This window comes from Hakea prostrata, chromosome 5 (assembly GCF_041222555.1).
Source record: "Hakea prostrata isolate BN-2017 chromosome 5, UWA_Hpros_2, whole genome shotgun sequence".
Classification (NCBI taxonomy): domain Eukaryota; kingdom Viridiplantae; phylum Streptophyta; class Magnoliopsida; order Proteales; family Proteaceae; genus Hakea; species Hakea prostrata.
In genome coordinates, this window is record NC_142604.1 from 5370078 (window position 1) to 5386203 (window position 16126).

The 16126-nt window shown below is 38.5% G+C and overlaps 2 protein-coding genes across 2 annotated transcripts; one reads left to right on the forward strand and one right to left on the reverse strand.

Annotated features, from left to right (window-relative positions):
- Positions 1-1399: 1399 nt before the first annotated feature.
- On the reverse strand, positions 1400-6045 carry LOC149014613 (adenine phosphoribosyltransferase 1-like). Its single transcript, XM_089156189.1, has 6 exons — positions 5744-6045; positions 5388-5498; positions 4757-4849; positions 3333-3482; positions 2222-2280; positions 1400-1597 (listed from the first exon to the last, which is right to left on the reverse strand). The coding sequence occupies exons 1-6, from the start codon at positions 5823-5825 to the stop codon at positions 1544-1546; spliced, it is 549 nt and encodes a 182-aa protein (XP_089012315.1). The 5' UTR covers positions 5826-6045; the 3' UTR covers positions 1400-1543.
- Positions 6046-14596: 8551 nt separating this feature from the next.
- LOC149014614 (zinc finger protein ZAT10-like) lies at positions 14597-15758 on the forward strand. Its single transcript, XM_089155878.1, has one exon. It carries the CDS (start codon positions 14731-14733, stop codon positions 15493-15495), a length of 765 nt encoding a protein of 254 aa, XP_089012004.1. The 5' UTR covers positions 14597-14730; the 3' UTR covers positions 15496-15758.
- The last annotated feature ends 368 nt before the right edge of the window (positions 15759-16126 follow it).

Here is a 16126-nt window from a genome sequence, read left to right on the forward strand (position 1 = left end):
ATAAAAAAGAGAGAAATTCCAATCTGACTAAACTTTTTGGGCCGGGACGGCGACAAAATAGAGATCAAACCGATCAAACCTAGAGCAGGCGAAAACGTGGTTAGTTTGAATTTTGGAATGAAAACTAGATATCCAAAAATATTTATTGAATTAGGCAAATCTTCGCGATAGTATGGGTGAATCTCCGGATTTCACCCACCCACCATTCACGTTTAGTGTAAAAGTGATCTAGTTTCATGATCTGAGTTCCACACCAACGAAAATCTCCATTTGTGAATCCAGAGATTTGAAATCTCTGGATTCGCATAACCAAACAGGCCCTTAGGAGATCTACGATTTATACTCAAATTCTCTAAATACAAATAGCTTAAGGAGTTCGATTTTGCTGTCATAGAGGATAGTGGATAACACTACAGTTCATCTGCACCACCATTGAATCATTGAGGGTCCCACTCCCACCTTGACAGTTTTTAGTTGTGTGGAAGTTCGATCTCTTCATGTCGTGGATTAGGAAGGGAGTGGTATATCAAGGGTAGATGATCCTAACTATTGTGGGGTCAATCCTCTTCATGTCTAGGACTGAAGGAGACTTCAGTCCCATATCAATGTTTGACCAACTAGATACGAAACTTGAAGCCGGATTCTCTACTCGTCAGGGTAAAGAGGTTTGTGCACCCCTCACCTCTCCGCCATATATTGATTAATGAGGAGGGTCCACCTCTGAATTCTAACAAGATAAATCATAAGTAAGACCCTCAATGGACCCCCTCCTAATGTATGGTGAAGAGGTGGAGTCTAGATCACCTCCCCATCAGGAGAATACAATGCACTCCCTTGACAAATTTTTACCACCACATAATAATAGTGGGTCCCACTTGGGAATCTTAAATAAAAAGTGAAAACCCCCCATGAGCCTCACAAGGACCTCACCCTCTATTAAATGGTTGAAAACTGTTCTCCCTTGATGGAGAGGTGATCCGGATTCAAAGAGGTGTGCGGGGAGCACTCTGAAACTTTGGGCCCTTGATTGGACACATTAGAAGGGACTCAAGCAGGTTGTATGTGCATTGACCATATGGAAGCCTGAAAATAACTTGTCATTGAAATTTGAAAGCAAGAGTTCGCGTGTTATGACCCTCCTTAAACCCTGCAGCAGTGGGAGCCTCGCATACTGGTTATACCTTTCTGGGGGCAGGTTCATATGTTTGAAGATTGAGCAGCTAAAATATTTTGAGGTCCTCTATGACAAGAAACCAACATATCACCTAAAAAGTGAAAAGGGTGCCAAGGGAATTTAGTTTAAGCATTGCTTTCAACCCACAATATCTACTGATATAACAGCACTTTCTCCAGGTCTAAATTATTGTCAGGCTCAAAATATTGAATTGACATCCAACTGTTTTCAAGTCAAAACAAGCATTACAAAGCTTCCCTTCTTCATAAGAGCCATAGCAACATAATGGAGAATATCATGCTAAAAAGAACCCTACAAATTAAGGCTTATGAGAGTGAACAACGTCAAAGGTCTAAATACAAACTCCCGTTAAACAGCACTTACAAGGACAAACAATGATCTGTCTCCTAGTCGGTCCCGGCCCTGCAATAAGAAAAGTGTAAATCAGCCAAAAGAGAGGAAAAAAGAACTAGGGCATTGGGTTGGAAGTTGGTGGAGATGCACTGTGATCCCCTTTCATACCATCATGGTGACAGCCAAGATTGAATAGTTGTAACAAAAGCAATGAGGATACTACATGGGAGGGTAGTTCCAAGTAGACTTTCAATTGAGTGTCTGAACATTCGGAAACTTGAAACCTACTGTTACTGGTTGTGAAATGTAATGTAGCACGTAGCATTTGCCTTGGTGTCATAACTGCATCAGAACTAGTCTACAGCACAGTTGTCAAAAATTCCACATTTCTTTTGTTGTCTATCAGGTGCCATATTTACCACAAACGAATTTTTTCTTCGGTTGTTTTACATGAAATCTCAATGCCAAGGTTGCATACTTCTACATCCATTCCTAGTGAAGAACTTCCACTGCATTCGAGATTCATGATTTGTTTCTCTATAACCACTTGGCCATATGATTTGAAGTTGTAAACAAAAAATTTGGCAACAAAGAGATAACTAGGAGTTCCATTAATTTCAACCAATCAAAATATAGTGGTAAAACACCAGGCACGATATACATAGTGAGCAGATGCATTAACAAGGAACATACCTTAAGCTCTGGCAATTCAATGACGCATGCACACTCAACAACCTCAACCCCAACACGTTCTGCAGTGGAAGTACAATAAGCATATGGGACCAAAATATTGGAAGGAAAATAAAGAAATATCTTCTTAGGTCAATGCCATTGAACCATAACAAACAAACAAATAAGAACCTTAGATCCATGCGTGAGCAGGTACTAGAAAAAAGGTGATCATTCTTCATATTACAGAATGGAACTTCTGATAAAATCACAAAAGCACATAATAGGGTATCCAATGGTCACTCACAGCGATGGTTACTCATTGTAAGATAATTGGAACCCTTCCCCATAAGGTATGAAGTATTAAACAATATCTGGAACATCCTTCAGAGTTTAAGACACAGTAATAACAAACATTCACAGTGAATTAAGGTACAATGGCTGGCATACAAACGTTGAGGCAAGATAGAAACAAAAAGCAGCAATAATTTAGCCAGGGCTGGTCACTACCAGGTACATAAATAACAGTACCTAAAAAGGTTCAAGTATTGAGATAAGATCAACACGATTCATGCAGGCCAACTCAAATGTTCATCCTTCCAGTATTGGAAAGTGCCAGATTGGATAGGAATTGCCATAACTAATCTAACCAGCATGATTTTAAATCCTTGCCAACAGTTCATTACTTCATTTGGTTAGCCTTTAGGTGGGGATTGGGGTACGGCTAAAATGACCTTCGGAGAAGTGGTTGAGTTGATGAATGTTCTAGAAAATTTCCCAAAACTAGGGTATTTGGGTGTTCTTGGAATAGCCTAAGGTTTCAGGAAACCTAAACAAATGAAGTAGGTAAGAAAATTTCTGGTTTTCTGTTGTCTTCCCTGAGATTTAAAGTATTGCAAGAATGTTTCATTTCAGTCCTTGAAACTATTAGCAGGTTCTTACAATCAGTTGATCAACGGTAATGGATGCAATAACAGCACAAATGGCGGTACAGAGATTAATCAAATGAATTAATTACTACAAAATGAGATTTTCTGAGGATGGTGGTTGACGGGGAATAATATTTCCATAGAACACGCTCATGGTTTTCCACCATCACTAAGGTTCCTATTTCAAACAAGTAATAATGGATTACCCAATAGCCTGATTGCTGCACACAGTGTACCCCCAGTTGCAATGAGATCATCAATAATAAGGGCACGTTCTCCTGCCTGTACGGCTCCTACATGCATTTCCATTTTGTCTTTTCCATACTCCAAAGAGTACTCTTCTGAAATAACCTCCCCTGATGAAAGAATAAAGATGTAAAATATTAACTAGAATAATTCATGGCAATAATATCAACAAGAATAATTTTCGTAAACTGATTAAGGGTCCATTTTGTTTATACATAAGATGCCTAAAAGCCAAATAAATCAGGAGGGGATTTTTACTTCCCCTATAGTTTTCAGTCTTTGGGGATAAAATGAAATACCCCACCATAAACTTCACATCATGCTCTCTCTACTTAACTTAGTGAACCACCCTGATATTCTACCCCCCCCCCCCCCCAAAAAAAAAAAAAAAAGATCCTCCCTATAGAGGTCAATCACAATAAGGAACAATTCTAGATCTCTTGCTCTGAATCCAGTTTGCTCGTTAACAGTGTTTAATAAAACAAAAAATGCTTTCTTAACCTATACTTGAACGGGTTTTGTTGTTGGCTTGATTGGAGAATTTCTAATGCATACAACAAACAGCAACAATCCATACTGTCTAAGAGATGAAGTAAATTCTAGAATGATCATACTATGAACTATAAAAATGTGCCAAGATCAGCAAGGAATGAACAAAAATGACCTAATCCAAGTGAAGGCTTTAATTGAAATAATAAGAGCATACAAATCAGAGGCAGTGGAAACTTTGGATATTTTGTTTGTAACTTATAAATGAGTATATTTTCTACAAACCCAACATTACCTCCTATTTGTAACAGTGGTCATAGGGTTAACTAAAGGTACAGAAGAAAATAACTCGAAAATTAATTCGTGCTAACTTGATCCAGGGGGTCATCAGCCACCACATTCTCTGCAAGTAAACTCCCACCAGAACTCAAAAGTGGACAATAAATTGTGACTGCATCTCAGAATAAAGGGTTATTCAGGTAAACGTAGCCTTATATTGTTTTAATGCAGGTCTGGCGCTGAGCTTTCCTCAAGGTTTTCTTCCTTCTCCATACAACCCTCTCCCCCCCCCCCCCCCCAGAAAAAAAAAAAGAAGAGAAAAGTGCCCTTCTTCTGTTGGGTAGAATCTTACAGTGGATTTCAGAACATACATATCAAGGTTGATACTATTAGTTAATAAAGATGTGTCCATAAATATACCCATAATCGTCCAAACAAGTATTGTAAGAGGAAGCATATTAGTAAGCACCACAAGATTCAATGAATTTCAAAATAGGCATTTAGGCACTTGAATCCAATTGATATACATGCATTCATACACTTCCATAATAGCCCAAATGTTTGTTAGAAATGTAAGAAACAAAGGTACAGAAAAGAAATAGATGCAGCACTATACCAGGCAACTTATTGGGTTTTCTCATTGGGACAAATTTTGCTCCAATAGCCAATGCGATGGGAGGCCCAAATATAAAACCACGTGCTTCAATTCCTGTAATGGGTCATTGAAGTAAAACACAGAATTCTTTTCAGAAAGAAAAAAGTTAAATCCCAGATGGAACTTGCCCCAAAAAAAAAGAAGAGCTACTTTATTAAAAGACTGAGCCACTTGCTCCTAAACCTGAACATGATCAACACCTACAATGTCAACTCAAAAGACAAAACTTGATTCCACGAAAAAACCTAAGGGGAGAAAGGCTCAGCTTGCAAACTAATCACTCAAGACACTTGGTAGTCATAGTTTTGAGAATAATGAAACCAAAAGAAGACTAATTTATAAAAAAATTCTTACTGTTCTACAGGTACAAAATCTGGAAACCTGATAGTTATATGCCTCATACAAAATTACTAGTTCGGTTTTGATTCATAAGACATTGTACGACACATGGAAAAACATCCAAGGATTGTGTTTAACAACTAATTAACGGCAATAGGTCCGGACCAAAAAGGCCCATGAATTTTCTGGGAAATATTTCAGCGGAATAAAATAAATAACCTGATTTGGACGAAAAAAAAAGAGAAGAAATAACCTGCAACAACGGAGATATCCTTGTTTCTGTATCTCTCCACGAACAGATCAATGGTATCCTTGAATGCCTTTGGGTCAAGGAGCAGAGTGGTTATATCCTGAAACATGATGCCTGAAGAAGACAAAATCATATAAGAGTTTATCAAACCCAAAAACGAAAAAGGGTTTAGAACCCATCAAAAAAGGCAATAACCCAACAAAGACTCTATCAAACAAAAAAGCTTGCATTTTTCAAACTAGCTCTACAAATGCTTGTGCGAACAAAATAATTGAAAACTTAAGAATGGGAGTCTTGCAAATCTCAGACTAGAATACCCATTTGAAAAGCGAGTTTAGGTTTAAGTGGGTAGTAATTACCAGGCTTGGGGAAGTCCGGGATGACCCTAATGGCAGAAGCAATTCTTTCAAGTCGTTGATCTTTGCAATCCTCGGAAGCCATTTCTCCTTTTTTTTCTGCAAAATCACTGAGACTCCCACTCCTCAGTATCTATCTATCTCAACCAGTGAATCACCACCTCCACTCACAAAGAAGAAGAGGAAGTAATATGATTAGGGTAGAGACTATGTGGAGTGGGGGCTCAAGTTTCAACCATGGAGTTATTACCCTTTGCTTCTTTCTTTCTCTCTCGCCTTTTCTGTTTTGATTGGTTTTCCTGCAAATGTGTTAGTGCTGACGTGTTGTAGTGCGGTACGGCCCTGCTCCTCTTGGACCGCTATCACTGACACGAAGATTCCATTTCGTAACTCCCCATTGGTCAGAGGAACATAGATGGGTTGCCCTAGCCGTGTTTGCACGGAGGTCCAAGCCTCAATTTTATGGGCTTGGGCTTGGGCTTTAAGTACTCGTATCTCTGGGCTGGATTTCAGATAAACCCAATATCCACCTTGAAGAAAAATAAAGGATCATTTGTATGTATATTCAAGCCCAAGGTCTGCTGGGTTGGGCTCTGGAAAGCCCAAATCCATCTTGGCCCATTAGAGGGAGCTAAAAAGAGGTAATTAGAAGTTAAAGAAAAAGTGAGTGTTTGTTTCTTTTCAAAAGGAAAATGAATTACAAACGTGATTTCTCAAGTTTTGTTTGTGTTGCTTTTTAGGAAATAACCATTTCTCTTCACCAAACCCTAAAATAAAGTAACCTAAAAAGGAAATTTAGTGAGATACAGATTCACGCATGCGTGTATTCTGTTTCGCCCGTGCACCGTGGCGTAAATGCATGGGAAAAGTTGGATCAACTGGAAAAAGTCACCCAAGTCATCTCTTATGCTTCCCAAGAATCCAAACACTAGAAAACATCAAAAGTTGCTGTCATCTTTGTTCTTGTACTCTTCCCTCCATAAAGTAAATCATAAAAAGTAAAGTTAAGATCTAGTTTTTTATACTCATGGTTATCACTTATCAAGGTTTATTATCTTTTTTGTTTTTTTTGGTAAAGTCAAGGTTTATTATCTTGGATTAGAGACAAATGGATCAGTTGATTGTGATAAAAGAGTAAAGTAGAGAATTGTAATTAAAAGTTTGTATTGATCCTAAATACCCTATCCAGGGTTTATTCTATAGTGCCGAATTGGGCGAGGCCAGGTTAGACACTTAACTTTGATTATAATCATGGTCCCAAGGGTATCAATTGCATATCGAAACCGTTTAATTATATCGAATCATGCCGTCTAAAAACGCAAAGTTCAAAATTCATTACGGTATGTACCAAAACCGAATTTTGATACCGTGCCGTAGGGATTGACATCGTAGCTCTTGCAGAAGTAATAACAATCAAAGCTGTAGATGGTTGTTCAAATAAAGGGGAGCACCTTGCTATCATGAAAACACCAGCTGTTACCATAGTAGCTGCATGAATCCAAGTGGATACTGGAGTGGGATTCGTTACGGTATCTACCAAACCCGAATTTTGAAACTCGGTGCAGTACGATATAGGTTTTAGGAATTCATACTGTCAGTATGTATTAAAATCATACCAAATTGGTACTGTACCAAATTAAAGGATATAAATGTAATTTTAAAATTAAAACACTTTACCTTTACCTTATCCCTAATTCCTTGTTTCACTCTTCATTTCGTCATTCACTCATCTTCTTAGATTTACTTATTTTGTCTCTGTTAACATCAAATTCTATCGATTGTTTGATCGCAATTTCATAGGATCTTAATGAACTAATAACAAAAGGAGCATGGGTTTGTTCATACCAAAATTATACGACACTAGATACCGTGTTTAAATCTTTTTCCACGCCGATTTAATACTGAAACCGTACCGAACCGTTTTTGTAAATACCGAAACCGCACCGTACCGTTTTTGTAAATATCGAAACCGATTTAATACTGTACAGTTTTTGTTTTCGATATTCAGAATTGCTACCCTACTTATTGACACCCTTACCTTTCCTGATAAAAAAAACAATAAAACAATACATTGGAATTATTGCACTACTTTTACTAAAAATAACTTATAAGGCCTACGTGGCCCTACCCAAATCAAACACTCAACCCTGATTTGAGATTTGGGTTCTGTTCTCCTCCTCTGCTTCAATTATTTTTGGAATATATACCTTTGTAAATGCAGCATAGGTTTGGTTGGTTGGGCCTCATAAGTTGTATCAACCAACTAGTGGCCAGGAATTGAACAAGTATTCCTTCATTCCTAATCAGCTCAAAGTCAATGGTACCAAACAGACTTCGATGGATTAATTTGAACTCTTCATTGATGATATATTCCAAAGGAACCTTTCCCTAACAAAGCTTTCTTATGGTTGGCTCTACCAGTTGAATGACCCTGAAATTTCTGCTTTTTTCTGGTTGGCAAGAAGAAGGGACGTAACTCCTAAGTTTATAATTCTACACCATCAAGGCTGTGAAGAGTACTTGCACCAACAGCCAACTTGGTTGAAGGTGTGAACTGTGATTTTGATATATATGAGCTTTGCTTGCTTCTCTTTGGCTTGTTACTTGTTGTTTATATTTTTAATGTATAAATGCTTAGTTTTCAATAGGTAAGCCATGACTTCACTCTTTTTTTTTTGGGTAATAAGCCATGACTTCACTCACTCGTGGTGTTAGCTTATCTTACGTATGTACAAGCGTATGTATAGGATGTAGCCCACACCGGCTGCTTTTCCCCTTACAAAATTACAAACATGTGGGTTTTGATTGTTTTCACACTCACAGGTTTGTGTTCCACTCACTTGACTTGGACGCCACACCATCACACACCAATTTGACAAACTTCCTTTCCACGCCTTCTCATATAATGGGTGATAGACAACTTTTGCTAATTTCGTTCATATTATTTAGATTTTCTATCACTAGAAGGTAGAGATAATCCTACTCTCATGCTTTCTTCATCACATATTTAAAAGAGGGACCCATGTAATTAATTGTTAATTAATCTTATCATATATCCACCTTAATTCATCCATAAGTATATTCTAATCCAAGTCCATATCCCTTGTCACTGCCCTTGTTTTAGAGTTGGTGATTAATAGAAGTTTCTCCATGGTGGTCTTCGTTTTTCCATTATGGTGTTATGCCAATGTTACCTAACCACCAATCTAGTCGACTGGTTCGTGATTGATTGAGCCATCGACAACCCGATGCTCAGGCTACAGTGCCAAATAGTAGATTAGGCTTAGGTCACATGCATGTCTAGACTAACTTACTTTTTCCTTATCAAAGTTGTTTTATTTGACTAGGATGATCGAACCACGATGAGTAATGCTCACCGGGCCATGTCTAATGAAGGCTGATTTGACAATCTCACTCTGATTTTATATTTTTCGGTGTTGTTCATTGCCTGACTTTACCATTATAGATCAATAACAAGAGTAATTCAATAATATTTTCAATGGAATCCAATCAACAAAAGGGTTTGACTAGTGATTCAACTGTGAAGACAATTGCAGCAGCATGGTTTTGGCCTTTTGGCCTAATTAAAATTGGAAGAAGCTTCTTCACAGCTTCAGTGGTTGAAATTTGAGAAGCATTACAGGAATGTGAAGACAAGTGAGATGAGTGGGTCTAAAACCGGTAGCCATCCGATCAAGACTTTAAAATGAATGGAGCTACATCGACATCTATTACCTAAGGGCTGTGCCTGCCATTCGTTTAAGAAAAAAAAAAGAGCCTGAGGTGATCGGTCGGTGGTTTTCTTTAAGTTTAATAATTAAGGATGGATAAATTAGTCTTAAAACCTAATTCTGATTTGAAAAAAGTTTAGGCTGTTTAGCTTTAATAGGTGCCCAACTCCTACATCACATAACTAAATTCCACCAATAAAAGTTGTGATCATTAATTAAACAAGATTATCTTCCCCCCTCCCCTCCCCCACCAAAAAAAAATAATGAAATAAATTTTTTTTTTTTTTTTTTTTTGGAAAGAAAGAACCATTTCATTGATTTGAGGAATTGGGGGATCCTTGAGGTGTATCCGTACTAAGATGCGAAATATTGCTGAACTTGGGGGTTTTCTGGCTAGTGAAACTAGCGAAACCCTGAATTGTCGATGATAGTTCTTTGACATTTCAGGGGTATTTTAGTCAAAAAAGACAATGAGTCTAGGGAATGAACAATGGTATTGGTTGTTCATCTTCGATCTCATCCTCATCATCCTTAGATCAACTGCTTCTCCGCCCTCACGATGGTGCTCTTCTTATCTCATCTCTAAAGGTCTTCCATTGAAATCCTATCTTCCAAAATTAAGCGTCTAGGGTTTATTCGTTGTATTTATTTCCTGAGTCTTTTTGGTTGTTCCTATTTGTGGGTTAGAGATTTAACTCATGTTTCAGCTACGGTTCTTACATATATAATTTTTTTTAGTTCTTTTTGTTACATTTTTCTTTTATCTTATTTTTCGAAATCTTTTTTGACTAGCTAGAGAAAGACGCAGGTGGGAGAGAGTCAAAGAGGTGGGAAGTAGCAGTAGCAGCGGCCAGGAATGATGCACAATAGAGATTAGGGTTTGTAGGAAATGGTTTAATTGCATTTTCGATTTTTCACCTAATTTATCGGCAATAAAGTGATTTTTTGTAGATAAATCCCAATTTCTCGATGAGACTATACAAAAATTGTTTTGCAAGGGGTTTTCATATCACCAACTTCCAAAATGGCAAAATATCACTAAAAACTCGACAATATTTCGCCAAAATGTTTTACCTTAATTTGTACCATATCAATTTTTATCGATATACAAATCAAGATTATCATACGAGAAAATTACATAATTCCAATTGATACTAGTTAATCCAAAGACAGATAGGGTTGGGTTCACCTGATCTATCGATTTGTTGGTTACTCACAATGATGGCAAAGTCTTTGTTAGGTTTATCACAGACGATATATGGTCTCTACACACTGAGTTGATGCACTGTTGATGCACTGCCATTCAATTTGGAATAAATTAGACCGATTTATTATAGAAATAAACTAAGATTTATGATCATTATTTTTAGTGATTAGAGAGGCCCTTCTTTTTTTTTTTTTTCCTGTTTTTTTTTGGGTCATCATCAAACTATGAAAAACTGAGGTTTGAACCTTCTATGTAGAAAGGTACCACACTACCACCAGGCACATCCATAACAAGACCTTTGGAATTAGAATCCGGATCATCTCCCCGTTAGTGGAGCACAGAGTGCTCTTCTCGATGGTTTCCTGACCACAAAAATCAGTGGTCCCACTGGTGGAAAAAAAAGATTTTTTTAAATTTTTTTCAAAAAGTATTTTTCACCGTGGGCCCCATGATCTTTGTGGTCAAGAATCGTGGGAGAGCACAAAATGCTCTTCGTCGGGATCGCTGATCCGGACTCTTTATGGTTACACCAATAAATGTTGTACTTGTTCGGTGTATATCCAATGATTGAGTTGAGGGGCCTACAACAACTTCCCTTCTGTTTCACTGTAGGTTCCAGTGACTGGAGAGACCTCTATGACCTAGTCCGCCCAACGCGCTCGTTTGATTATATTTATACCTCCAACCGGCGAGGGTTGACTTTTAGATTTCTACTAAACCAAACAACCAATCACAGCTGACATAGTTATTCACTTGGTCAAGCAAAACTGGAGAGAAATTTTAGATATAAAAAAAATAATAATAATAAAAATATAAATATAAAAAATTATATCGCGTGATTTCTCAGCTTTACATCTAAACCAGCTCACCACGACGGACCATTCAACCTTAAAACAAGGAGTCGTCCAATCCTCCATCTAGCATGAAATTCTTTACTTCTTTCCATAAAACAAAGTGTCCGTGATATATCGCCTTGTTGCTGGAGGGCGACACGATTTATTTAAAATATTGACGATGTAAATGGTCGATTTTTCCACCATAGATGATATATTTAATATTGATCGAATTTTTAGATTGAATTTCACTTTGATTTTTTTTTCTCTCCTCTCTAGACTTCTCCAGAGATTTCTCTTTTATTTCTTGCACTTTTCATCATATTTTGAGCCGATCTTCAACATCTACGAATACATCTTGCTTCATTTATTTTGGATATCACGTTGTTTCTGTCAATCAAAATGAGATCAATATGTAAATTTGTTAAGGGGTGAAAATGGGTTGGAGAGAGCATAATCAATGAGAGTTGTATCCACCTAAGCACAATACTTGGAATTGAGATTTGAGATGATTGGATGACTCTATGTACTTGTATAATGAGTTGGTAAACTTTTTAGATGATTTGATTTATATGAGTTTTTATACTTTTAGTTTCACGGCTTTTGCCTGCATACGTTAAGATATTTGTCGAGATTAAGAACATTAGTTTAGGTGATGTTTTAGGTCAAAATAACACTCTCAATGTGTTTATTGACCTCAAATTAGGCTACATGGTAAAATTCAAGGCCCAAATCGAATGCGGGATTTTTTCCCGGCCGATAAGAACATTAGTTGTGGTTTAGGCAAAGCACTCAATGTGTTTATTGACCTCAAATTAGGCTACATGGTAAAATTCAAGTCAGAATAACCCAAAATGCTCCTCGAAATAGCGGTTGATTTTTTATCGAAACCCCTTTAAAAAATCGCTCAAAATTTTGGCCTGTAGCCATCAACACGGCGACACTGCTCAACATTTCGGACCTTGTTTCTCCAACATTTTTTTTATCATACAATTGAAATAAAATTTACCAATAAATGCTCGTTTAATTGATCAACGGTATCTAAGCATAACTCTTTTTGATGTTCACATAACCATCTTCTAACTTAAATTTAATATTAAATATTACTATTATTATTTATCTAAAGTTTCCTTCGACTACATCCTTAGGGGAAATTTTATATAATTAATATAGACGGGGCTTCACCCCTGGCCAGAGAGGATTTGAACTTTGACCTCCTATGTTTGAAAGCGTTGATCTTTTGTCAACTGAACAACACCCAAAAACTGCAAAACTAATGTAAGAGTTTAATTTGAAATCGGACGGTTGGAATGACACATGAAATGAATGAATGATATGGCTACAACAACAAAGCGAGTCGACAAGTTACCGAGTAGATAAGAGTTCCACGTTCTTTAATGTATAGTTTATACTTAGTGTAAAGGACACGTGTATGGATAGCGGATACAACAAGTAGGAGGAGCGAATATATACTCTCTAGCTTCCAAGTGTTTCTAGAGAAGAAAGAAGATGAACAACGGAATAGTCGGTGACTTTCTAGAGTGGCCAACCGCCAACCGTCATTTAAAGACAGAAACTTCTTCAATTAACAACTGGAAACCTTACCAGTAAAGTAATCTCAGTTCGGCACTCAAACAAACTCTTATCAGATAGACTTGAATCACGGGTTTCAGATCAGACCAGCTTCACTTTTGTTTTAACGCACGTGGATAAAATGTGTGGGAGAGTGCTGTAGAACTATAGAAGCAGGTAGAAAACACAAACACTGGTACTTGTACCATCAGATTTCAACTATGAACCGGATGAAACTGAAATTGAATCAATAAACCAAATCAAATCAAACCCATTTTGCACGTTGATGAGTCCAAATCCGACCGAACCGCCCAGCTTCTTGAGCATGGCGGTACACAACATAAGAGACTCTGGAGAGTTACAGGGACTTTGCTTCAGTTTTACGCAATTAATGCACATGACCTGTCAAGTGGAACATTTTTGGCTGTATGATTGAAATCTCGTTGAGATTTTGGATCCAACAGGCCGAAATCTCATTTGACGATCATGCGCAGGACTGTTAAGTGAAACATTTTCCGCCATAGGATTGAAATCTCGCCTGATGTTAATGCGCATGACTAAAGCAATTTTGGAATGACAGAGCCTCAAGATGAAATCAATTGAATTCAATTACCTCTGGCATGAGAGGGTTTAGGTATTTGTAGCCGTCACCTAGTTAAGGATGATTGTCTAATATGGTAGACCTACTTTGTTGTTGGTCGTTTGATCTAGGTTAGAGGTTTGACCCCTACTTGCCCGAAACCCTCAAGAAGTCTTTCTTAAGTTGTTGGATTCTGTCTCTGCATGTCATGGAGTTCCCTTATTCAGACTTCTTTACTTCCCCGCTCTGGTTGAGGTCTGACGATTGGCCCTACAATGAGTGTCGCAAATGGTTTGCTTGCTCCAACCAAGCTGGCTCAGACTCCTTTACTTCCTAGCTTTGGCTGAGGTCCGATGATTGGCCCTACAATGAGTTTCCCAAATGGTCTGCCTGCTCCAACCTGGCTGGTCCGTTTGTTAATATATATATTTTTAATTGAAGTTCATTCCGACTAATTTGCGCACACCTCAACTATATCCTCAAGGGGAGAGACGCCATCCTCAAGGGTTGAACCCACAATTTTTTTATTGAAAAGTATAAATTTTACTACCCTACCAACATTGTTGACAATATTAACTAGCTATCATCAGACCAAAAACAGTGAGGTGATAAGGTGAGAGTTGGTTCTTTACACGGTTAGATCTGGACTGGCTTGCTTGGAAAGGAAGTTGGAAGAAGTCGTTCACTTGCCTAAGTTGGGTCAGCCAGTCTTTGGTATACTTTCTCAGGCATTCCTGGTTTGACCCGTTTCAGTTCGCCACCAACAACTAATAACTAAACGTGCACCCTTTCACCCCTTGCCCTAAGTGCTCTTTTTTTTTTTATTTTATATTTTTAAAAGACTCACCCTCGCAGCCTCTTCTACTCCTTTACTTCCTACCACTCATCACGCAACTTACCACCGCCAACTCCTTATATAAAGCTTCTCACCCTTTCACCTCACTCTCACACTCAAGCTTTCTCATAACTCACATCTTCTCTCCTTTCCTCCCTCATATCTGCAGCAAATTCAGGTGGAAACCAGTTTAAGATCAATAGTAGCAATTGTAGAAGAAGAAGAAAGAGTGATGGCTATGGAAGCTCTGAATTCTCCAAGAACAGCAACGCCTTCGTTTCACTACGACGACATGGATCTGCACTGCCTTGAGCCATGGGCAAAGCGAAAGCGCTCTAAGCGTCCACGCCTCGACATCAACCCATCTTCTGAAGAGGAGTATCTTGCCCTCTGCCTCGTCATGCTCGCTCGCGGCGGATCAACTGAAACCGACTCTGTTTCTAACAGTTCTGCCGACAAAGTCAATCGCAGCTCTACTCCGCCACCGCCTCTAAAGCTGAATCACAAGTGTAGTGTTTGCAACAAGGCTTTTCCTTCCTACCAAGCCCTCGGAGGACACAAAGCCAGCCACCGTAAGAATAACGGCACCGGTGAAGATCATCCTTCTACCTCGTCTTCCGTAACCACCACTTCAACCACCGCTTCTGCAAAACAAAACCCAAGTGGAAACAAAACCCATGAGTGCTCCATCTGCCACAAAACTTTTCCTACTGGACAAGCCTTGGGTGGGCACAAACGATGCCACTACGATGGAGGTAACAGTGGAGTGACTTCATCTTCAGATGGTCCAGCAGCTTCCAGCCAGAGCCACCGTGATTTCGATCTCAACTTACCTGCTTTGCCTGAATCTTGGCCCGGTTTGGGAGTTATTGGAGGGCGAAAAATTCTGAGTTCAGTCGATGAAGAGGTGGAGAGTCCTCACCCTCTGAAGAAACCTCGCCTCTTCAGTTTCGACGAGGTTGTTCCTCCTCGAGATCAAGCTCAACAGCAGAATTGATATTATTAGGGAATATTAAGCAGCTTTGTAATTCTTTTGTTCTTTTTCTCATCTCTTTTAGATTTAGATTGTTTCTGTACAGAGAATCTTTGATTCATTCTTTGTGTACTCTGTTTTTAAATTTATGAAATTCGAATTTGATTTAACTATTTTCAATTCAATTTGGGACTCTCACAAAAAAAGCCTGAAAGCCTGAAAGCCTGAAACTAAAGAATTATATTTAACTTCACTCACGGCTGATTCATAATCATAACTTCCACTCCGGCGTGAAGAGCGCAGCAGAGGGTGTCTTCCAGTGCTCCTGCCCTGCCCACCCACGCTGTAGTGACAGGATAACTGTACTCCATCCCATGTGGTGTGTGTGAGTGAGGTTTTTTGTTGAACGGCTGGTGGGCATCTTCCATGTTGCTCTGTTTGCTGTTGGGCATCGCAGCTGTTCTTTCTCATGTCATAAAAATTATTGAAATTGCAATTCTCTCATGCAAATCACAGAATCATAGATGGGAAAGTGGCTTTCCAGTTTCCACCTCTCTTAAATGTCTCCACGAGTTTCACACTTCCCTTTTCTCTCCCCTAATTGTTGTGGTTGAAATGTCTATGTTACCCTTGTAACAAACTCTCAACCAAGAGT